At 46.3% G+C, this 22477-nt stretch overlaps 10 protein-coding genes across 10 annotated transcripts; 5 read left to right on the top strand and 5 right to left on the bottom strand.

Annotated features, from left to right (window-relative positions):
• Positions 1–144: 144 nt before the first annotated feature.
• Positions 145–2581, top strand: V1508DRAFT_425970 (Noc2p family-domain-containing protein; the record flags this gene model as incomplete). Its single annotated transcript, XM_066941511.1, has 2 exons — positions 145–1257; positions 1309–2581. Coding segments are annotated over exons 1-2 (2129 nt in total), but the record flags the coding sequence as incomplete, so codon positions are not given.
• Positions 2314–3470, bottom strand: V1508DRAFT_425967 (vacuolar protein sorting-associated). Its single transcript, XM_066941510.1, has 5 exons — positions 3196–3470; positions 3029–3137; positions 2817–2978; positions 2617–2756; positions 2314–2569 (listed from the first exon to the last, which is right to left on the bottom strand). The coding sequence occupies exons 1-5, from the start codon at positions 3414–3416 to the stop codon at positions 2455–2457; spliced, it is 747 nt and encodes a 248-aa protein (XP_066793005.1). The 5' UTR covers positions 3417–3470; the 3' UTR covers positions 2314–2454.
• Positions 3471–4117: 647 nt separating this feature from the next.
• Positions 4118–6973, bottom strand: V1508DRAFT_376692 (uncharacterized protein). Its single transcript, XM_066937603.1, has 3 exons — positions 6193–6973; positions 5716–6144; positions 4118–5668 (listed from the first exon to the last, which is right to left on the bottom strand). Exons 1-3 carry the CDS (start codon positions 6559–6561, stop codon positions 4352–4354), a joined length of 2115 nt encoding a protein of 704 aa, XP_066793004.1. The 5' UTR covers positions 6562–6973; the 3' UTR covers positions 4118–4351.
• Positions 6974–8527: 1554 nt separating this feature from the next.
• V1508DRAFT_392398 (P-loop containing nucleoside triphosphate hydrolase protein) lies at positions 8528–10365 on the bottom strand. The gene is made up of 2 exons (XM_066937955.1): positions 10119–10365; positions 8528–10068 (listed from the first exon to the last, which is right to left on the bottom strand). The coding sequence occupies exons 1-2, from the start codon at positions 10179–10181 to the stop codon at positions 8602–8604; spliced, it is 1530 nt and encodes a 509-aa protein (XP_066793003.1). The 5' UTR covers positions 10182–10365; the 3' UTR covers positions 8528–8601.
• A 205-nt stretch (positions 10366–10570) lies between these two features.
• V1508DRAFT_425960 (uncharacterized protein) lies at positions 10571–11617 on the top strand. Its single transcript, XM_066941509.1, has 2 exons — positions 10571–10807; positions 10866–11617. Exons 1-2 carry the CDS (start codon positions 10702–10704, stop codon positions 11258–11260), a joined length of 501 nt encoding a protein of 166 aa, XP_066793002.1. The 5' UTR covers positions 10571–10701; the 3' UTR covers positions 11261–11617.
• A 211-nt stretch (positions 11618–11828) lies between these two features.
• On the top strand, positions 11829–13915 carry V1508DRAFT_288217 (platelet-activating factor acetylhydrolase). The gene is made up of 2 exons (XM_066936549.1): positions 11829–12375; positions 12429–13915. The coding sequence occupies exons 1-2, from the start codon at positions 12141–12143 to the stop codon at positions 13670–13672; spliced, it is 1479 nt and encodes a 492-aa protein (XP_066793001.1). The 5' UTR covers positions 11829–12140; the 3' UTR covers positions 13673–13915.
• Positions 13882–14563, top strand: V1508DRAFT_288212 (uncharacterized protein). Its single transcript, XM_066936548.1, has 2 exons — positions 13882–13951; positions 14020–14563. The coding sequence occupies exon 2, from the start codon at positions 14159–14161 to the stop codon at positions 14522–14524; it is 366 nt and encodes a 121-aa protein (XP_066792999.1). The 5' UTR covers positions 13882–13951; positions 14020–14158; the 3' UTR covers positions 14525–14563.
• Positions 13890–14111, bottom strand: V1508DRAFT_400215 (uncharacterized protein; the record flags this gene model as incomplete). The annotated part of the gene is made up of 1 exon (XM_066938316.1): positions 13890–14111. One exon carries the CDS (start codon positions 14109–14111, stop codon positions 13890–13892), a length of 222 nt encoding a protein of 73 aa, XP_066793000.1.
• Positions 14564–16792: 2229 nt separating the features above from the next.
• On the top strand, positions 16793–18834 carry V1508DRAFT_425950 (WD40-repeat-containing domain protein). Its single transcript, XM_066941508.1, has one exon. It carries the CDS (start codon positions 16935–16937, stop codon positions 18543–18545), a length of 1611 nt encoding a protein of 536 aa, XP_066792998.1. The 5' UTR covers positions 16793–16934; the 3' UTR covers positions 18546–18834.
• On the bottom strand, positions 18761–21010 carry V1508DRAFT_425949 (GWT1-domain-containing protein). Its single transcript, XM_066941507.1, has 2 exons — positions 20768–21010; positions 18761–20630 (listed from the first exon to the last, which is right to left on the bottom strand). The coding sequence occupies exons 1-2, from the start codon at positions 20900–20902 to the stop codon at positions 18972–18974; spliced, it is 1794 nt and encodes a 597-aa protein (XP_066792997.1). The 5' UTR covers positions 20903–21010; the 3' UTR covers positions 18761–18971.
• Positions 21011–22477: the final 1467 nt, after the last annotated feature.

The following is a 22477-nucleotide window of genomic DNA, read 5'->3' as shown; positions in this document are numbered from 1 at the left end:
TTCTGCACATAAAAATTTTGTATTTACACAAACACTCGCTGGGACTTCAGACTGAAGAACTTAGACAAGCTCGAACGATATACGGTTAGGGCTTTTATTACCCTGCCCTGTTGTGAAGCGGAAAAATTCACTTCCCAACTCTGACCAACCTACATCTCTATATATTCAACAGCACCACAATATACGCAAACCATGGTGCAAAAATCGACTAAGAAGTTTCAGAAAAACCATTTGAAACGAACGATTGGTCAGCGCAAGCAGGTCCAGGCTTACAAGAAGAAAATCGCGAAAGGAAACAAGCGCAAACCAAACGCCGAGGAGGAATATTATGGCGATGAAGCTGAGAATGCGAAACGGCAGCGGTCGAGAGGTAGTGAGCAGGCATTAGGTAAAGATACTAATGCTAAAGAATTATTTGCTGGTGGTGTCCAAGAGAATGTGGAGGAAGCGTTTGCGAGTGTGAAGAAGAAGAAGAAGATATCGAAGGTTGCAGACGATGGCGATGATGGATTAGCGGATTTTACAAAGTTCTTGGATCAGGATGATCAGGACCTGTTGAATGAGGAGAACAACAGCGAGGGCAGTGACAATGAGGAAGACGACGAAGTAGAAGATGAGGAAATATTGGGCGGATCAGACGAAGAATCAGATGAAGAGCTACAGAGAAAGAACGGCAAAAACAGAGAGAACGACAAAGAGGAGCTCACAGGGAAAGTCATAGCAAAGTGGAAGAAATCCTTAAACGAGGACAAGTCGCTTCGAGCCCTTAGACAAGTCGCCGTCGCGTTCAGAGCAGCGGTTCACGTTGGCAAGGACGAGTCTGAAACTGTGAAGTTCAAATATGCTATCACTGATCCGGAGACCTACAACGACGTTGTCATGCTCACATTGACTCAATTCCCGGAAGTTTTAAATCACCATATCCCCGTTATTACTTCCAGCGGTGGGAGACGCACGATTGCGACGAACAACAAAAAATACCAGCAATTAGCGCCGGTGCTCAAGTCACTCTCGGCCAACCTCTTGCGGCTACTGTCTGACTTGACCGAATCAAAGACCGTCACTGCCGTCTTAATTGCTGGAGAGAAGTTGTTACCATACTTTGCCAGTTTCAGACGGTTTGTGAAGCAATTTATCAAAGCTGTCGTCGACGTCTGGAGCACGGCATCTGACGAGAGCACACGACTTATGGCCTGGGTTGTCATCAGAGCTGCCGCTGAATTTGGAGATAAAGGAATGCTTGAGCTGTGCATGAAGGTATTATTCCCTGCTGGACGATCGCCAGAATAAAAATCACTGACATTTTAGACCTCGTATGCTGGAATGATTAAGAACTGTCGCCACACGTCCATTCACACGATACCGCTCATCAACTTTATGAAGAACACTGCTGCTACGCTATACACCCTCGATCGCGAGGTCTCATATCAAACGGGATTCGACTACATCCGCCAACTCGCTATCCATCTACGCAATAGCGTAGTCCACAAAACCAAGGACTCGTACAAGGCAGTCTATAACTGGCAATACATCCACTCCCTTGATTTTTGGCGCCGAGTCCTGTCTGTCCAATGCGATATAACTAAAGAAGAGAAGGAAGGCAAGGAGTCCGCTCTTCGACCACTTATCTACCCTGTAGTTCAATTGATCCTTGGAGCCATGCGACTAATTCCTGCCGCTCAGTACTTTCCACTCCGATTCACTCTCTTCCGGTCTCTCATCGACCTCTCTCGCGATACGGACGTGTACATCCCGCTCCTTCCCACGATGACCGAACTCTTGACGTCCACGACCATCACGCGGTCAGGCAAGCCATCCACTCTCCGCCCGTTCGACTTTGAGCATAACATCCGCGCAAACGCTGCATATCTCGGCACAAGAATCTATCAAACCGGCGTATGCGAGCAAATTATCGAGTGTATTCTCGAATTTTATGGTCTCTACGCTAAGCACATTTCTTTTCCTGAATTAGTTGTGCCGTGCGTGATCACGCTCAAGCGCTACGCTCGTAGGAAAGATAGGTTATCGACTGTAGCTCCTGAGAAGGGCAGCAAGAAGGCAAAGAAACACGAGAACTTTACGTTCCACAAGCAGCTTTTGGAAGTCGTTGAGAAGCTGGAAGTCAACAGCAAGTTCATTCAAGATCACCGCAAGACTGTCGAGTTTTCTCCTGAAAATCATGAGCAGGTTAAGCAGTTTTTGAAGGATGTGGCATGGGAGAAGACGCCGTTGGGTCAGTATTTGAAGATTCAACGCGAGGTTAAAGAGGAGCGATTACGGATTCTGCGCGCGAGTATGGAGAAGGAAGGTGACAAGCAGGATGCTGATGACGATGACGTTATGGATGAGGTCGAAGGTGATGACAGTGATGAATGAATGAAGATTGAAGTGCATCATAAAAGTTTTTGGGGTTTGGATAGTCAGTGTAATTTAAGTACAGTGCAAGTTGATACATTACTCGAGTATTGTGTAGAAAGCCTTGTACGCGTGGTCTATGTCAAATAATAGTTGTCGCGCCTCGTCATCCGTAATCTCGTCCGTGGCCTTCATCGAGTTCAATTTGATTAGCCTAATTAGTCAGTACACCAGACATCATCACAACAAAAGATTACTGACCACTCAATAATCTTGGCTCGCCCGTCAAAATCCTTTGTTGTCACCGCATTCAAGCTTGTCATCAACTCGCCTAGTAATGGATGCAATTGGTCCTTCGCTTTATAATTCAACTTCAAGGCGTCCATAAATGTGATGAAGTTCTGTAGATCAAAATCAGTTCCTCTGTAACGCAGTGATAATGGAGTAGAAATGTCACATACCCCAGTCGCATCAGCAGCTGCTCTAGCTGACGCGGCAGACCGACTAGGTGCTGGACTAGATTGTGCTAACGGATACGTGATTCCCGGCTCCTTAGACACCGGGTGTTCGACTGTTGCCGGAATACCTACCCGCAGTCTCGATATCGCAGACGGGTATTCAATCTAAATGCATGAGTCCAAGAAGAAGTATAATCATGCCACCAGACACGTACATCGTATTGCGCCCTAAATGAGTCCAAGTCTTTAAATTCATTCGCAACATCCTGATTTTTCAAAAGGGTGCTGTACTGCGCTAATAGCCGGCTACATATCGGTGTATACCTTAATCGCAATTAGCCGCCTTGTTTTCCACTTCTTCCCGTCCTTGAACAGCACTCACTCTGCCTGCGAAATAGTATCCTTAACGTATGCTTTCTCAACGAAATCCAATGTGACGATAATCGCGTATACCTCAGCTAACGACTCATATAGATCTCGCTGTGCGGATGTTCTGTATAGACGTGCTTCTTCATCGAGTGGGATTCGTGAACGTAGTGCTGCAGAGGACGAAAATGACGAGGACGAGTATGCGGTCGGTGCGTACGGTTGCTGTGAACTCATTTTGAAATTTTGAGGTATATGACATGCAATCCGAGTCCTACAGTGCGGAGCTCATTTATTGATGATGACCATCTCCCAATGTGAGCGAGATGATATCCGGTCAAATTAGAGTTTGACGCTTCTTCAGTCCACCAACAGGGCGAAGCCGCAGCGGCAGTGCAATCGTTTAGACCATCTCTCTGTACAATTCTACTCTGTTATATTCGGTAATACCACATTGATCAACGCTGTTATATGTTCAAAGTGTACCACATCTGATAATAGTAGTATACCAAGCTCTCACGGATTTCGTAGTCCCTACCAAGAACCAAGTCATTCGAAATCCACGGTTCATTATGATTCTTTCCGGATCCGATTAATGCTTACTCTATTGTCTTTCACCGAGAGCCAGGCATTCACAGTAGGGGTTCAGATACCATCGGTCCTAAGCCCCGGCCATTCTTCTTAATGATTGGTCTAAGTCGTCGTAGGTTACATAGGACAATTTCGCGCTCACCATCTTCAACGTGAAATCTTGACAGCAAATTTGTCAATTTTCCTAAAGTCGATGCCCATTTAAAAAGCTGACGTTAAACAAATCTCGCTGTGTCATAAGAAAAAATACTATATCGATTTTAGCTTGATCACTACGAAGGTGGGTAACTGATATGTGCATCGCATTCGCTGGATACAAACCCTACTTGTTAAGATCGAGTCCGGATTTGCAGGTAGTAATACATGTATTCTATTCATAAATTTACACAAATCCCAAATTTCCATAAGTAACGTTACATATTACACAAAACATAATATCACATGTATATCTCTATAAATAGCATCAGAGTTCACATAAGTCAAAACTTTTAGATATCTTAACCAAAGGAAGTACGCGTTAACACCAAGATCCCAATCCGGTTTACCCAAACAATAATAGTACCTATCCAACATATACAGATTTACACAAGCACCAAGACTGCACCAAGCACGACTGCTGCGAAATAGACCGTGCCCGGGATGTGCAAGGTCATGCTCGCTGACACGTTTCCGGAACTCTTATTTGAATCGGAGTTTGATGAAGCGGACTGGGTAGGTGTCGTGGTGGCCGATGTTAGTGTGGACGAAGTGGTGGATGATTGCTCGAGATTCAAATACTGTGCTCCTCGGGAGACAGATGAGATTGTGCTCACGGGCTTGAAAGTCGACGATGAGGCCGTGGGAGTAGTGGGAGTAGTGGGAGTAGTGGGCGTAGTGGGAGTAGTGGTGGTAGTGGTGGTTGACAGGAGCAAGGTCGTTCCGTTTGTGGGTTGGATGGAGGATGGTAACGACGTCAATGTCGCTATCGACCATGGTGAAACAACGAATGTCCCACTGTTAGATGTATAGGTTGGTGTCGACGAATAATTGAAAGGAATAGTCGACGATGGGACGACAGTGGTGGTAACGACAATAACTGATGTAGACGACGGCACGTCAGATGACGTCGTAGGCGTACCAATCGTGGTCTCTGACAAAGATGACACGATGGCAGAGAAAGGAGACGTCTCCGCGGACGACGCAGCAAACGAGGAACTCGCATACGGGCCCTGAATAGTCGAAGAAACGGGAGTACTACTCGATGTCATAGCAGCTTCAGTGGACGATGATTCGACGGTAACTTCGGTCGACGAAGGCTGCACAGCCGTAGACGACGAAACTAGCACCTCCGTTGAGGTAGGCAAAACCTCCGAGGAAGTGTCGGTATAGACAGGCGACGACATTTCAGTTGACCACGTCAAAGGCTCCCCGGAAGTATAAATAGCAGAGGCAGTAGGCTCGACATACGCAGATGAGGAGGAAGAAGTATCCGATGAGGTGGAACTCGTGGATGAGGTCGAAGAAATCGATGAATTTGATGAAGTCGATGTTGTCGAAGAGGAGGATGCGGTCGATGACGTGGACGTGAACGAGGTCGATGTTGTCGAAGCAGGGGAAGCTGACGAGGCCGTGAGCTCAATGGTAGAAGTGCTTGCGGTAACAGAGGACGAATATTCAAAAGACGATGATGGAGACGACGCAGCGTTGGCGGCCGCAGCAACTTTCGCATTCGACGACGAGGATCCGCTGGAGAAAACCTCGATAGTGGCAGATTTGCCCGATTGAACGCCGACTACGCAAAAATTGCTGCCACCGGCGCCGGTAGCCTGGTTGTAGCACTGATTCACACCATGGACAGACGGGTCAATGCCGCAGGGAAGACCAGTGCAACCACCATCTGGACAAGTGATATTGACACCCTATGACATTGTTAATGGTTGTCGTAAAAGCATCATATTGGACTTACCCAGCTAGGAAGAGTGTTCTTATATGGCGACGAGTCCTCAAGATAGACAGGATTCCAGCCGACCTTGACAAAAGTGGTGCCGGAGGAGTCAGTGTTGGTACCAGCAACGTAAGGCGACCAGTTGCCCCACGGATTAGAAGTGCTTCCCCAAACGCAGCCGTCGTCAGTAGAGACACCAGGGGGATTGATGTAGTAGTGAGCAGCAGTGCCAGCCCAGTACGAAGAGTCGGGAACGGCTAAAGTAGTCGAGCCCGAAGAGACCTCGGTGGGGATAAGCATGGCCTCGTTGCCAGGAAGTACAGTCTGGCAGAAGGCGACGTTGCCCGCGGACGATACTGCGCTGACCGTACCGGTTCCGTCATAGCAGTACGGCTTATCAGAGAAAGGCTTGCTCACTTGGCCATTATCATCGCAGTACAAGCCACCATACTATATACTATTAGCAACAGTCTGATTTGGTTAGACTAGTAGACACACCTGAGACTGGGGATAGGTGTAACTCGTGGCCGATGGGTCCCACTGAGCCATGAGCTGGCCAGAGGGACATGCGTATGGACACCATGAACCGGCCGTGCAAGCAGTATCAGGCGACAAGGCCCAGCCACCATTGGCGCTGCCGGGAGTAACCTCGACGAGACCATCGTTGGATGGAAAAGAGCATGTGGTCGAACGCTTGGAGTGATTGTGAGCGTGATTGTGTGGACTATGAGAATGACCCACACTGTGCTTCGCGTGGGTGTGGATGTGAGAAAAGAACTTGTTATCGATGTCGATAGTAGATGGCGTGGCGACAACAGTGGTGAAGATGGCAACAAGGCCGAGCGAAATATAGGAGATGGCGACCATATTGATAAAGAGCGTGATGTGCAGGTACGCGTAACAGTAAAATGAAAGACAAAAATGAAAGACAAACTGAGAAGGAGCGACTGCTAAAAGAATGACTGAAAAAAAGCAGAAATGAACGAAAGTGGATGGATCACCGGTCAAATGAACATGGAACGGGTGTGCGAGTGAGAAAGGAGCGACTAGAAGCAGAATGTGCAGGTATTTATACAAAGAGTGCTTTTGGCGCGCACGCGAGAAATCTGGATGGCGAGCAGATACGGGACTGAGATGAGTAAGACGAGACAGAAGCGAAAAAAAGAAGAGAGTTGCGCAAGGCTAGTCGGCCAGCGAGCTGTGTGCGGATGGACGAACGCAATAACTGTCCTTGCGTTTGTTTACAGGTCGCCCCGAAGTAGAGTCAGGTACGTGGATTTACCCGCGTGAGCGCGGTACTCGGCTCTCTAGAAACCGTTAAATGAACCCTGTCCACGCTAAGACGCTTAGAGCCACCTCCAATCGCGTGGCCGGAACGCAAATGGTGGCGGCTTTAAAAGGCATGCGGCTTGCCATAAATAGGCTAGCGCAGTTCTTTTTGGTCAACAACCCCCAACCGGATCTGACCTCTCTTTAATACCAGAAACTCTATTGTTTTAAGAGATCTCTAGCAGCACAGATTGGGGCACGCTAATTAAACCACTGAACCAGGCCACCACTTAACGTTGCAACCCATCGGTTTGAGAATGACCAATTGAGATACGTAATTACTTCTAGTCTTGGCTGCTAACGTCCCATCGGCTTAACTATTGTTCTCTGCGATTACTGGCTGTAGCGATAGGATGGGGTTACTGTTCGCACAGGCAAGAATACCATTTACATCCTACGTCAGTTTTCGATTCTAATGACAGAGACAAGCGACTGGCGTTCGAAATTGACATACTCGCACTATGAATGTTAATTAACGGCATATCATGATAACCAGCGGTTTTCTTGTAATGAAACAATTATATTTAGTGCAATAGCCGTCTTGTTGCGACCTCCTGGTGATCATAAATTCAGATCCAGTCTACCTACGCACGCATGGGTCTATTATGTACCGTCTACACTACGGGGCCGGCCAGCCATCGACATGCCAATTCTATCACAATGTAGATCTCAACGCTAACATTCAAATCGGGTTATTATTTCACGCAGTTAAAATATATGTCGTTCTACGGCATGCCATAAGGATATCCTAACACTAGACAGACACACACTTCAGGAAATCAATGCGACGGTAGTACCCGGTGTGATTTTGTATAGGCAACACTTAGAAAGTCGTAGATATTGGACCAACAAACTTCTTAGACCCTGGGTATACTGATGGCATCAACAATTCGTCGCCACTGAATGAGAGCACGCCTTCACAATCCCCCTATCAAATCAACATTTGTCGGTTCGCATTTCCTTCGTCGCATGCAACTCGTCTAGGCCCACGTATTTTCCACGTGCAGCAGGTTACTCCAAAAAGTAACTCTTGGTTACTAGCGGATCGGCCGTTCCTTTCGTTGAAATCCACGAGCAACGCGTGCGCGCCTCCACGATTAAAAGCGTAGCCACGCGCCCGACAAACCCAGAAGTCCCAGCCCGCGTGAATCAGATCGAGGGAGACTGTATCGAGGGCCAGGGACTTCGTAACGGCCCGAAATATCGCGTGTCGTCGTTTACGGATAGAATCCGGACTGTGACTTACTGCCAGTCGTCTTATATTGAAGTGTCCAAAGAAGCCATTCCGGCGTTTGGCTGTGAATGTCGACCGGTCAGCGACAAGGTTTCGCTTTGTCGGGACGACTACTCATCTCGTTAAAGCTGGAGCGAGATAAACAATTGACGAGTGCTATTCTCCGGTCAAACGTCTCTGCGTCCATCAACAGTTCGACGAATGATACGGAGAAAACGGGATGTCGCGCATTGCCACCGTCAGTTTAAGTCTTAGATCTTCTCGTACTAGTTAATGACAATCACAGATATGCTATTCCCTATGTTACAAAAACTTTTAATATAAAATCTAATGCAATAGCACAACTACTCTTCCTTCGCACTCAATTCCGTTCCGTTAGTCTTCTCCTTTGAATGATTCTTCCTCGTCCGTTTTCGCGGCTGCGTAGATATATTATCTCTCTCAACGGGCTTCCGCTTCAATTGTTTCTTCGTCTTCTTGTCCACCTTTCCCAACCTCATCATCCATTCCTCCACCACGCAGCCAGATTCCTTCATAACATTAATCACGATCTTCACATTCTCAACATCATCCTTCGTAAAAAAAGTCACAGCCTTGCCCTGCTTCCCCGCACGTCCAGTGCGTCCAATCCGGTGAATGTACGCTTGCGCACTCTGTGGCACATCGTAATTAATCACGAGATTCACGCCATGAACATCAATTCCCCTCGCCAACACATCTGTACAAATTAGAACCCAAACCTCTGCCTTTTTAAACCGCTGCACAACGGCCCGGCGTTGTGTCTCCGTTCGCTCGCCGTGGATGACATCGACATTCACCCCGTCATATACGAGTTCATGGAATAACGCATTTGCTCTCTCGACGGATTGTACGAATATTAGGACCGGTGGCGTGAGTTCGCCAGTTTTGAGCATTTGTCGGATCGCAAGCAATTTCCCAGCTTCGGAGCCTGCGTATGTGAGTTTCTGAGTGACGGTAGCAGCAGCTTGACCGGGTGATATTAATATCCGGAGAGGAGCTGTCATGAGATTGAGTGCAAGTGTTTCAATAGAAGATGGTAACGTCGCGGACAAAAATGTCTTCTGCAGCGTCCTTCCTCGTAAATGCGCCAGAATGTCGTCCGTTTGAGGCGCAAACGCATGATCAAACAACTTATCTGCCTCATCGAGGACCAAATGCCGTAGCGAATCAAAATCAAGCACCGCAAGCGCACGAACAAGACGTAGTGGTGTCGCAATTAGAACGTCACCTGCTTTTGCACCTGTTTCGGACGTGAGACGAGCAAGAAGTGATTTTGTTAACACCTTTGCTTTGAAAGTCGTTGAGCCACGTGTGAGGATCGTAAATGCTTCCAAGACTTGGACCGCGAGCTCTTTCGTTGGGACTAATATCAGTGCTTTGATTCCATTCGTAGTATTTTGCTTTTGCGTCTGAAGAATATGTGCGATCGGTAGTACGTAAGCAAGTGTCTTGCCGGATCCAGTCGGCGCGCTTGCGAGGATATCTCTGTCATGTAAAAATCCTGGGATGGCCTCAGACTGAATCTGTGTAGGAGCAGGAAACTTAATCCGCGATATCAGCGACTCCGATACTTGAAACCGATTAGCAAGATCTTGGAATGTCGTAATCGGATGTGGCACATCAGGGCCTGTGATCTTTGATTTCCGGTAAGGGATCACAGGCTCATGCGATTCTGGTTCAGATTTCTTTTTTTGTTTCTTTTCGCAAACGTCTGGATCCGGTAATGAATGTGTGTGGAAGAAATCGAGGGATCGTGTTATTTTGTCCTCATCTTCGACTACTTTGTCGTTCTGTTCAGTCAGCGTTGACTGATCTCGATGAGGCTCTATCCAGATCTTACCTTTGCGAAAGCTTCGCTATTATCTAGCTTTGTTCCTCGAGAAAGAAGGCGAAAGAAATCCATATTAATAGACGCGTTGGAAGTCGTTTATTATGTTACAGTATAAACCGAACGATGACGTCTCTATCGTTTTCAAGTTTCATGAAAAAATTTCGCGCGGCTCAGGCGTTGGGAGTTGCGCTGTGAGATGCATTATTGAGACTGCGCTTACTGCCAACGTACAAGGCTTACAGGGGGTACAGATATGGCAGGCCCTATGTATATGACCAAATGAAAGTCTACTTAGGCTTTGACTATTATTCTATTATTTTCGTATAATAGGCAGACTACCGAATGTAAGTCAATCAAGGGCATTCCGGAGTGTGCTATTTTGGTAACTCATCTACCCAAGATAAACCCAGATGTAGACCACTTAAGTCTTGGGAGTTGGCTTTTAGCCTCCGAGCGATTGGCTGATAAGATGGCGAGTCGAGTTTACCTTCCCTCAGTCGTCGGCCATTCTATTCCTCTTTCCACATTGTTTAAGATATAAGACGTCAATTGCTTATATAGCGCAAATTTAGAGCATAATTACATCTTCACAATGGTCAACAACTATCCTGTTTTCAAGCCAGTGTTCCACCTCTATATCAATGCTGAAAATAGCGAGCTCGTCAGCACATTCGAGACCGGCAAACCGGGAAAGCGAAGTATGTATTGTATTTACAATTCCCTATGACATTTCACGCGTTAATCCTGCGTGTGCAGTTTTCGTTCAAATTCACGAGGGATACTGCGACTCCTCCGACGACCACTACCCATTCAACATCAAGATAAAGTCTGGCACAAACTGGCTCTACCTAACACCCGACAACAAGCTCACCCTCGACGTGCGTCTCCGTGCCGAAACTGAGGATGGTCATGGCGTGTACATCCACTATGAAGGATACACGTACCCTACACCTGCGATGAACGCTATTTTCGATGGCAGCGGATCTGCCATGGAATTTGGCGAGACGGAGTTCTTTATTCAGCCGATTATTGAGACAGACGCGCCGAAGGAAGGGTGGGTTAATAATAAGTACTTTGTCGGAAAGGGACGATTTGTGAGAAATGAGAAAGGCGTCATGGGCGCAGAGTACTACATTTCCATGGTTATGTAAATATTTCAGCCTGTTGTGTCGGTATTGCGTCGGAATGCATCGAGAGGTTATGATCAACTGCTATACGTTACGTTGCAGTATAGTGAGCTGCCTGCAGATATGAGTCGAAATTTTAGTATTGTGTTTTTTTGCTCATATCAGTAAGGTGGAATGCTAACGTCAAAATGATCCACGCCTTTGGACATTTCATATATTGTTTTCGTGTTTCGCTTCAGCTGCTGATTGTACGGGAAGACTGAGCACAGGAAACCCCCATTCGTGATAGTGTTCATCACTCCGCTTGTATGATTATCAATACAGTCAGCATTGTTCGTATTCACAAAATAGAAGTCTAAAATGCATATGAACGAAGGCTGGTACCATTATTTTTTATCCATACAGTGATTCCATTAGAATTTTGCATCACATAAGCATAATTGTTTCATATAAATTACTCTGATGAGATGATCGGAACTCTGCCGAACAGGAACAAAATTGGAACCCTACTCGTACTCCTCTTTTGGACTAGCTTAGGGTATCTCTGCTCACTTCCTCGGTTCAGTCAATCAATTCAGTAATTAGATTCCATGTAGCCCTAACCCTTCTTACCAAAGTTACGGTAACAAACCAGACGCTGAAGGTAACTGAACAAGTATTGGACACATATGATTCACAGGATTTCGCAATACAAGTAGGGCGTTAGGATTGCAATTTTCTATGATTTATATATTTATCTCAGACATTTATTAACTCGCAAAATTCGGGATCGCATTTAAGTTGATGACGTGTCCCCAGCCTTACTATAGGTATCGCGTGCCGAGGTCGAACTAGCAGTCACAGTCAATTTTATCCGACCTTACTAGAGCCAGGTTTCTTCGACATATTACTGTTCGTATATTATATGGGACGACGAGCGATGCGATTTCTAACTCCGCGTTTACCACCGTACCCCGGCCCTTTCACTGTTGGGTCCGTGGAGATAGAGATTCCCTCCCCTTGGCCTGCAGTTTACGACGCAATTGAGACCGCGGTTGAGACATTACAGTTTCGAGTATTCTATCCTGCCGATGTGCAAGATCCGTCAAATGAAAAGAATCCATACTGGTTTCCCGAAGACAGACGGGAATATCTCAAAAGTGAGTTAATTAAGGTCACTTTGATCTCTTCAAGCTCTAATCCGCTGTCACAGACTTTGTGACTTTCTCCGGTAGATCTTCGACTTTGGCGACTTTTCTATCACATATCCCATTTGTTCCCGATGTCACACTACCATGTCTGTCGAATGTACCACTCCTTGAACCACCGGAAAATCACAAGTGGCCCGTCGTCATGTTCTCACATGGACTAGGCGGCACTCGCAACGCCTATTCCCAATTTTGCGGCTCACTGGCATCCCATGGCCATGTAGTCATTGCACCTGAATATAGAGACAAATCTGCGCCTGTTACCTACGTTCGCGACTTCTCGGCGGCAGGGTATGTTCGGAAAGTTGTGAAGTACCAGCGCATGATGGAAGTGAGTACGAGCGCTCGGATATTGCGGACGTATCAACTGGTTCAACGTGTTCGAGAAACATTGTCCATTCTGAAAATTCTACTTGAAAAGAATATTGTTCTTGTGCCAATGGGAGAGACAAACCCTATTAAGTTTGATTGGTCATATGTGGACACGCGGAGAGAGAAGGTGGTTTATGCAGGCCATAGTTTTGGTGCAGCGACGTCAGTCGTCCTCGTCAAGGGTGTCTATCATGTACTCGAGTTTTTACATCAGCATGACTCGGATGCTGCCGCGTCAAATCCGACTGGGACCGAGGAGATCCCCTCGTCAATAACGCTCGATGGCCCGATTGACAGAACGGACGAGTTTTTGCGACCACAGCGAGCTCAGGCCTTGTTACTACTCGATCCATGGTGTATTCCTATCTACCAGACTATGGGAATCCCGTTAACTGTTCCGACAATGGCTATATTGTCGCAGGCTTTTTATGCGTGGTCAGCGAACATGGCACTCGTATATCAACTTCTCTCGAATTCTGGCTGCGTACCCGGCACTGCTCCGCCACTAAAGGTACATCTTTTTCTCACCAAGCCTTCGGCACACCACTCGCAGAGTGATATCGCTCTTCTGTTCCCAGGTCTGACTAGGTACGCTTTCAACGTGCCAGAGTGCACCTTCGAGACTCAGACCGCAGTTATGTCAATGAATGTCGCGGGTTGCGTTGAGTTCCTGCGTGAGAACGGTACCAATTCGTTTGACGTGACAGACGAAAGGGAAGGACTCATCAAGACTCAATCGATGGAGCAAGATAAAGACGATCCTACTGCCTTTGTGTTACAAGGCTATTTGGTGGCTGATAACATGGTTAAGGGATGGTCTAGGTTAAACGTGAGGGACGATATTACTGTTGTAGACATTTTGGCGGATGACAGATAGAGCATAAATGTAGAGTAAAGGCGCTTGGATTTAGGACGTGCGTAGGGTCGGGATGCAACAAGAACCCGGTCTGCGTGGTTAGTGAATCTTCACGGAAGGGGATCACGCCTTCCAGCTGCTCTCGGTCTGTCGGTCGACCGTAAGACCCCTTGACCAGTAGCTTGGTTTGTCGGCGAGTGTCTAAGGCTAAGTGGCATCTACTCAAAGCTCACTCCTTTCAAGCAGATTCAGTCATAATGTCTTTCGCCGACATTGGCTCAGAATGCGCACCCTGGAGTTGTAAGTACACAGACAGAGGCCTATGAATTGGAGGATTGTCCTTCAGAAGTCTAAAAGCCTCTTTACAGTCAGAAATCATGCTCGCGTCCAATATATCAGGCACAGTAGCTGCTGACGTCGTACTCGATATCTCATTTGTCGATCCAGCGGATTCCGACATTATTGTCCAATTCAAGGCGTTTGCCGTGCTCGCTGACGAGTACGCTGATGGGAGTGCTGCTGTGCGTGGTGCTAATCATCTCGCTCACGACATCGATCGCCGGTTCAGTTGATCAGATGAAAAAGTGCGCGGAATTAGCGATCTATCAAGCGGTGATCTTAAATGGCCAACGCACACAACTGTTGGGCACTGTACAACGCCAAGATAGAAAGCGCGAAGCTCCTAGACCTAGTACTATTTTGACCGGAGCAAGAAGGTCAGCGTTATACATCACGTCAAAAAGAAATGGTCTATGTAGAGAACCAGCGGACTCCAGTTCAGTTTATATACCCAGATCCGTAGACAATCGTTCTTTGCAATTAGAGAAAATTAATTGTCTGCATGGCTCGCCAGTTGCCACTGTTTCGGACTAAGTCGCTCTACTGCTGTATTATTACGAAGTATGATCACAAGATCTGCACATGATACGAGTATTATTACTAGTAGTAATTCTAATATAGAACAAGGACCCCACACAGTATTCGACAAATATGGGTACACTCAGCGGTGACGTCGTGTAACACGATTTGCCGCTGTGAAATCTCCATAGAATGCTGTTGGTCGTCAAAATCTGATGTCACGTAAACCAAGTACAACGCAGCTACTCTGGTTCCGAACTTATTCTCACCGCTCCCTTCAGCGCATCCGCATATCTCGATTAACGTCACAATACCATTCATTAGGTCATGAGTCGCGCTTACGATTAATCTACTAGCACCCAAGGACCTCACGGAGCGTGGCGCCGACGCGACTCCCGCGTCCGAGCCTTTTCGTCCTTATAGCTGCTCTGGAATTGTCTATGTCGTGAGTGGCAATAGTCGAGATCCCAAATTAGCGATGCGTTCTGAAATCGGCAATTGAAAACAGATTGGTACGGTTGATCCACCGAAGATCCAAAGCCGGTGTGGCGGTGTGGCGGTGTGGATAGAAATAGGGGTGGATACGATTTGCGATTAATCGTAAGTGGTAATCGTATTGTCTACGTGGTTGCAAAGTTTACGATTAACTATACGAGCAATGAAGTTGGTTGCTCGCAAAAAATTTTCAGAGGACAGAGGTTTCCTGTACAAAGGGTAATTCCTAATAAGGAATACGATTACTATACGACTACTTTACGATTAGAGCTTCATTTTTGCGATTAACTTTACGATAATCTCAAACGTTGACGGTACCTTGATCGTATCCCCCTAATGCTCTGCTTCCAGGAGAGGTAATTCTCCTCTCTTTTCAGCTTGGCGAAGTCCCCATAATAACCTGACTTTGGTAATAGCGTTTGATTGTTCATCGTGGCAGAAGACATGTCGACGTCAGGGCTCATAACCAATACCATGGGATATTGATTGTCCCCTAGCTCACGCGCAAGACATTCGTTCCGAACTCTGTGATTATAAGCTCGTAGTCGTCGATCATATTGATGTCTGTCTTTTATCATTCCGCAATAGCAGTGGACCTCATCGCATGCTTGGACGCATCGATGCAAGGGAACTGATGTCCAACTGTACGTACCCTTATGGCTAATGGATTATGGCGCATGAACTTACCGCGACCTAGTTTAGCGACCGAGAAGCCAATACCAGTGACGCACCGCGCTCATAGCATAACCATTTGCTATCATTAGGAGATCAAGTTCTGCAGTGCAGAAAAAATTGTACTAGGGGCTCAGGAGATTGAACCGAAATCAGTGCTGAGTATGTTGGGTACGACGCCCGATGGCATTCTATATGACACTTTTCAGTTGAATTTTTGATATTATCTCTTGTAAAAAACTACTATACTTGCAGCTCCTTCGCGAGGTCATACGCCAGTGAGTTCTGCATTCCTTCCAAGTACTGCGACATGTGAACGTCGTAGGCCATATCATAGTCGGCAGAGTTGGCACCACATGTAACGCGGCCAGGCCGGAATTCAAAGGTGAAAATATCGCTACCCGTGTCAAGAACTGAACTACGTTAGTGCCCGCTCTCGAATAGCAACGGTAGACTTGCTTTGCTTTTTGAGTCGCAACCTGAGATTTCTAGAAACGAGATTTGTCATATGACTGAAATGACTTGCCAAGAACGATTCGCCTCTCAGTGTTGCTGTGGCTGTGTAAAGTGGATACATTAGCAGACTTTGATAAGTTCCTTCCATGTTGACCAACAACGCCGAACGAGATATCTGATACGTCTCTGTACAGAAATCCAATGTATCCTCGGTCCCCCTACGCGCCAAATTTATTGTATTCAAAATTCTTTCCAGTCTTGAACTCGGAATTGGGTGATTGCGACTGTGCGGTGGTTTAAATTAATATTGCCCAAGAACCTGGCAATATCGATGTGACTGCTTTCATCTTGGTCTGAAAGAGAAGGATGCAACAGAACAATGTATTTATCAGCTAAAGCAGTTATGACAATTTCCCATATAAAAGTAGCCCTAGAAGTATTGGCAGAACATTCATTTGGTGCACCGTCACAATGTAAAAACTAGAGGGTTTGGCCGCGAAATGTTACCTAAATGTCACAGAGTTGCCGCAGCAACGCTGGGAGTGGGACAACGTTGCTAAGCCAACAAGCTATGGTTCCGTTTTTGGACCAATGTCAATAGTAAACAACAAACTGGCCCTTTTTAAAGGACTCTGCGGTCGGCCACATCTCGTGACGTCCACTCCGCCTAAGCTAGTGTCTCCGCTTCCTAGTTCAAAGCTGGTCTTTGGACTTATTCGCTTCTTATTATTATTACATTTTTTATTATATCCCTGCGGCTGGACCCGGGCATTTTGTTATTAAACATTTTATAAAATATAAAATGAGCTTCAGCACACCAGTGAAGTCACGGCCTTCGATAGCCAGTTGCAGTCCTTCTCGAATGTCGTATCAGCAGCCACGGCTGGATTCGTCACCGTTGACGCCGCGCCAGTACTCACAATTGACGTCGTCGTTTATGAGCAGTCGCAGACGCTCGCCATCTGGTGCGCAAGCAAAATCATGCATCCATCGACAGGCTTCGTCGCCATTGAAGCTCGACAGCTATCCTTTAGAGGGGGAGCTTACGGGTACTGGTCCTGTGTCGTCTACACCTAAGAGGCCAGCGAAGAAGCAGTTGTACAGAAGTAGTGTCCAGGGCGACCGATTCATTCCTAGTCGCAGCTCTACATCTACAGCTATGTCGAAACTGGAATCAGAGTCGAAGATATCGCCAGTTTCTTCCGATTCATCGGCGTCATCAGTTTCTATTGCATCATCATACCAGCCCAATACGGTGGCGTTGGCGTATCAGTCTTCAGTTGCTGAAGCATGCGGACTTGCTTTGAACACTCGCATTCTTGCGTTTAAGCCAGAGGCTCCGCAATCGTCCAAGCCGATTGATCTACGGAGTCAGTATAACCGCCCTCTCAAGCCTGCTGTTAATGCACAACTTCGTCGACGACTGCCCACCAGCGCTGAACGTATTCTAGATGCGCCTGGAATTCGCGATGACTACTACTTGAACTTGCTTGACTGGTCCTGCAATAACCAGGTAGCGATTGGATTAGACAGAGATCTTTATGTGTGGAATGCGGAAACTGGTACAGTCTCTAGCCTCCTGCAGACAAGGCCAAACACATACATTGCTGGCATAAAATGGTCCGGTGACGGCGCCTACGTTGCAGTTGGATTATCAGACGGAGATGTACAGATCTGGGATGCTGAAGAAGGTGAGAAGGTCCGTTCCATGACTGGGCATGCCGCTCGTGTTGGAGTGATGTCATGGGACCGTCATATCTTGTCGTCCGGGTGCCGCGACGGATCGATATGGAACCACGATGTTCGTGTTGCGGAGCACAAGGTCTCGGAGTTTGTCAACCACCAAGCCGAGGTTTGCGGATTGCAGTGGAGAAGTGATGGAAATCAGCTCGCTAGTGGAGGTAATGACAATCTAGTAAATATCTGGGACGCAAGGTCGAGCACACCGAAGTTTACGAAGTCTAATCACAAGGCCGCGGTAAAAGCTCTCGCTTGGTGTCCATGGCAGCTTAATCTTCTAGCCACCGGTGGTGGTACGTACGATAAGCATATCCATTTCTGGAATGGAACCACTGGCGCAAGGTTGAATTCAATTGATACAGGATCGCAGGTTACATCATTGCAGTGGAGCACTACGTACAAGGAGATCGTGTCCTCGCATGGCTACCCTGATAACAATCTTGCCATCTGGAGTTATCCTACGCTTGTTAAAAACGGTGAGATCCAAGGTCATGACACTCGTGTTCTCTCTTCAGCATTGTCGCCTGATGGTTCCACGCTCGCCACTGTCGCCAGTGATGAGAACCTCAAGTTCTGGAAGGTGTTCGAACAGCTCGGTAAGAAGGTGTCAAGTGCGGTGGGCGGCACATTGGGATCGGGCAAAGATATAGCGAAGGTTATGATGATTCGGTAAAATAATGGACATAGCTAGAGTACTGTGTATGGCAATGTGTGTAGAATGTATTATATTATTGAATCGTGGTGCCTTTGTTGTATGATTATTGTCCGGAATACGTGCTCGCGATGTGGCGTATATATTTTATACCTTTGTTTGACATGATCTTGAAGTTTGTGATTTATAGTCTTATGACGTCTACGTCGCGACTAAATGGGTCAATTAATTGATAGTTTACAAAGTTAATGTCGAGATAACTGTATTTACTAAAAGAACATCCATGCAGTACAAAGTAGTACAAAGACAACAGAACACCGAATAAAACAAAAACACCACTTTTCCAGTCTTGAGCCCAGCCAATTACGTTATTAACAACTGCTCAATCCGTGTATATTTATGAGTAAAAGTCCGAGGTCCAAAAATCCCAATTAACAGCCATTTTACCTAGACACGAACACGCCACCCTTTATGCTTCATAAATCCTGCCCCGACGGCGAGAAGTGCGGCGTACAACACCAGTAGCGTTAGCGCCTGCACGTTCTTAACGTCTAACGTATTCAGAGACAAATTCACGGCACCAGTTAATAAGTTGGCGAGCAGAAAGACTGCAAGACCGTTCTCATTAACGGCTTCAAGACCCCACGGCACGGCATCGTACTTACTCTCTGGCGTAAGATCGCATGAGGGGTAGAAAATAACTTCCACGAGAAGGTACATCAGAATGTACATGATATTGGTGGAAGTCACCCATAGTACATACGGGAGGTTAGCGAGCCGACGCGAAACTGGCATGTTGAGTCCCTTGGTACAGATCAGAAACAAAGTAACATGTCCCATTCCAGCGACAAAGAGATATGTCAGCATAGCTTTCCGTGAAGCTGCCAGTGGACCTGAGCTGCTGCCGTTTCCAAGAAATCGCGATACGTAAGGAATGTATCGTGGCGTAGACGGTAGAGTATAGAATCCGGTCGTCTGTCCAGCTAGGAAGATAGACAAGTATCCGATAAATGAGAAGATTCCTTCCTTATTCATCGACACTATTCCTGTCCGAGGTGCTGTTAAAATAAATCGCGTCAACGGTGTACAGGTGAGTAATGTCTGGTACACAGCACCAACACAGAGCGACAATGTAGCAGGTGAGGTGTAATTGGACAAGAAATTGAACAAAGTGACAAACGGCGGCAAAAATCCTAAAGTCATAAAGAAATTCCAATGTACTCCATACTCAGAAATATGTTCATGATAGTCTACCGCTTTAACCAGTAATAGACGCAACAACCCAAGTATTAATACTGATGTAGTCTGTCCTATAGATCGCTTCAATGAAATCCATAGCTCTGGCTGCTGCTTTAAGAACATCTCTTTTAGCGGTCCTCGTGCTGAGACTACACCCATAGAGAACACGAACGATCCGACTCCAAGATCCATCAATGATGTACCCCAAGTTTCTACCTTTGCGAATCTCCGGGGGAATATTCTGAAATCGACAGCCAAAATCGCAACACACGTTATGATCATCATACCAGCACGATACGTGGTTAAAAAAGACTTCTTAGGCAAATATGCTTCTAATGACATTGAGGAGATAGAGGAAGACGAGGTAGATGTGGAGCACGCCAGTGTCTGAGCTTGCTCCATTGTAGTTGTAGAAGAGTAAGGCGACGACGAGTCATAACATGAGACGACATTAGCAACAGTCTCGTGGTAGGTGCTATCAGTGCTAAATTGCTCGGTGACAGGTATGCTGGCATTATAGTCGTTGTTTAACAATGAAGCGGCACTATGCGACGGAGTAGAAGTCGAGTTGAAGTCGTTTGCAGATACTCGTATCTTTCTATCTCGTCGTTTCAGCACCGCTTGAGCTGTTCGCTGTCGCGTTGCCGCTACCGATGGCAGAGACACATATAATATCGCGACCGGCGCAAGAATAAAAAGGTTGAAAGCAAAGGGATGCGACGCGTACATTGTGATCGAAAGAATTAATGCAATCCAATTAAGAATGAAGTCTACAAACAGACTAGAGAATGACGGTACCCTTGAACCCTGTGGTATGCTAAAAAAAGAAAACCGAGTTTGCAGCGTACACCAGACTGCGTATGAAGACTATGAATACGTTAGTCCAGAAGAGCGAAGAAAAATCGCGACACGTATGATTTGTTATTCTCCGGGAAGAAAAATGAATAGAAAAGACCACCGAATTTTCAGCACCCCAAAGAAGTCCTAGCAAAAAGAATACTTACCAGTGCCACTAACGTGACGATGTTTATTTCTTGGATAGAACCTCCGGTCAGACCCGACACGAACTCCTCTTTCAGATGTTTGAACGCAGACTTGTCAGCCGTGATCTCGAGCGATGGTGCCATGGGAGATGACATCTTACAAGAGCCGTGCCTAGTAGGCTGGCACAATGCAAATCAGAAACAAAAGACAGTAAAATTGTGTCGACGCGAATATTCTGATTAGATATGGAGCATGGCAAAAAGTGGCCGTTCCAAACAAGGAGAGCTGTATAAAATGACACTACGACCATGCGATACAATTTGCCGATTTCAGCTGTAACCGTGAAACACATTGGGATATAGGCCATAATTACAGACTACAATATCCTCTAGAGTTGGTTATTTTTACTTGCACGGCCACCGCACCTCCAACTTTGGATGTGGCCACATGTGGCGGTGTTGAACTGTGGAAATTGTATTTGTTAGGGCAGCGTGTAGACGTCCGGTTAGGGTTGCGTAACCATCTTACCCAATGATGGCATTAGTAGAGTGTTTTAGAGGAACAATAATGAGTTCAAGGCTAAGTCTAACGAACGGAGACGTGGCCTGTCGCAGTGGGAGAACTTTCCACATAATTAAACGCCATTGACAGTTTATGACTATGAGATCTGGAATTCGGCAACTGTGACCGATTTCCATTTATATTACGCGCAGTCTGTGACAGTTTATATTTGAACGATAGTGAGAAATTACGCAGTATCTATTACGGAAAACTAGTCGTCTTTTTGAACCGCTTCATAATTGCTACAATATTCACCAACTGTCAGTTTGGAATTACTTGCGATAGTCTAGTTGTCAAAGTCTGATATGTGAATATATTACACTTCGCGACGTCGCCTCGAGTGAATCTTAGCGTAATTCATTGCAAGCTTTGCGATTGTGGCATTAAACTAGGTGGTTGGCTACCATATCATAATCAGTTAATCACGTGGAATTATCGTAGATCTGTAACACTCAGATGCTCACCAGAGCAAAATTTATGATACCTGGTCTATCTTTGTGCATTGGAAGGGACGATGTCAGTGAACGAAAAAATAATAAATATTTCGCCCTATTATCAAAAGTAAGCTACTGAGCATTCAGACTACCAGCTAAAGTCAGGCTAGCCAAGAAAGTTTACGAATATCATATCCAGGATAGTATGATATGGCAACGGGGCCGAGTCTGAGAAATGTCAATCGCCGATTAAACGCGGTGTGAGATATTGGACACTGCTCTGCTGTTGACTGAGGATGCCGCACTAGATGCCAACGTTTGATCAACAACATGTCAAAGTGGACGCCCGTTGGGCCCTCCAAACAGGATTACTTGAAATCCCATAAGAAGTCTTTAAGTAGTCTACATATACATTCCTAAGTAAACAAGGTTTTGCCCGGGGAGGACAAGCGCCGCACGAACTGTTGCGCCTGACGTCACGTGGGGCTCAAACCAACCATTCCTCTTTGGGACTAGCGTCAATAACGAAGATCGTACCCATTGCCAGCAACTGTACCAGAAAATCCTCAATGTCATGCGGTTATGACTGTACGAATAATGATGTATTCTGACCTATTCTTTCAAACTCCTTCCTGAGTATTAGAGATCGGCACGGATACACGGATATGGATATATCCATGGATATCCGTCGTGGATATGGATATGGATAGAGATATGTGGATATGGATATGGATA

Source organism: Lipomyces doorenjongii (genome assembly GCF_038497915.1).
Source record: "Lipomyces doorenjongii strain NRRL Y-27504 unplaced genomic scaffold V1508scaffold_89, whole genome shotgun sequence".
Classification (NCBI taxonomy): domain Eukaryota; kingdom Fungi; phylum Ascomycota; class Lipomycetes; order Lipomycetales; family Lipomycetaceae; genus Lipomyces; species Lipomyces doorenjongii.
The sequence above is the reverse complement of the archived record's forward strand: the minus strand, read 5'-3'. Positions and strand labels throughout refer to the sequence as shown.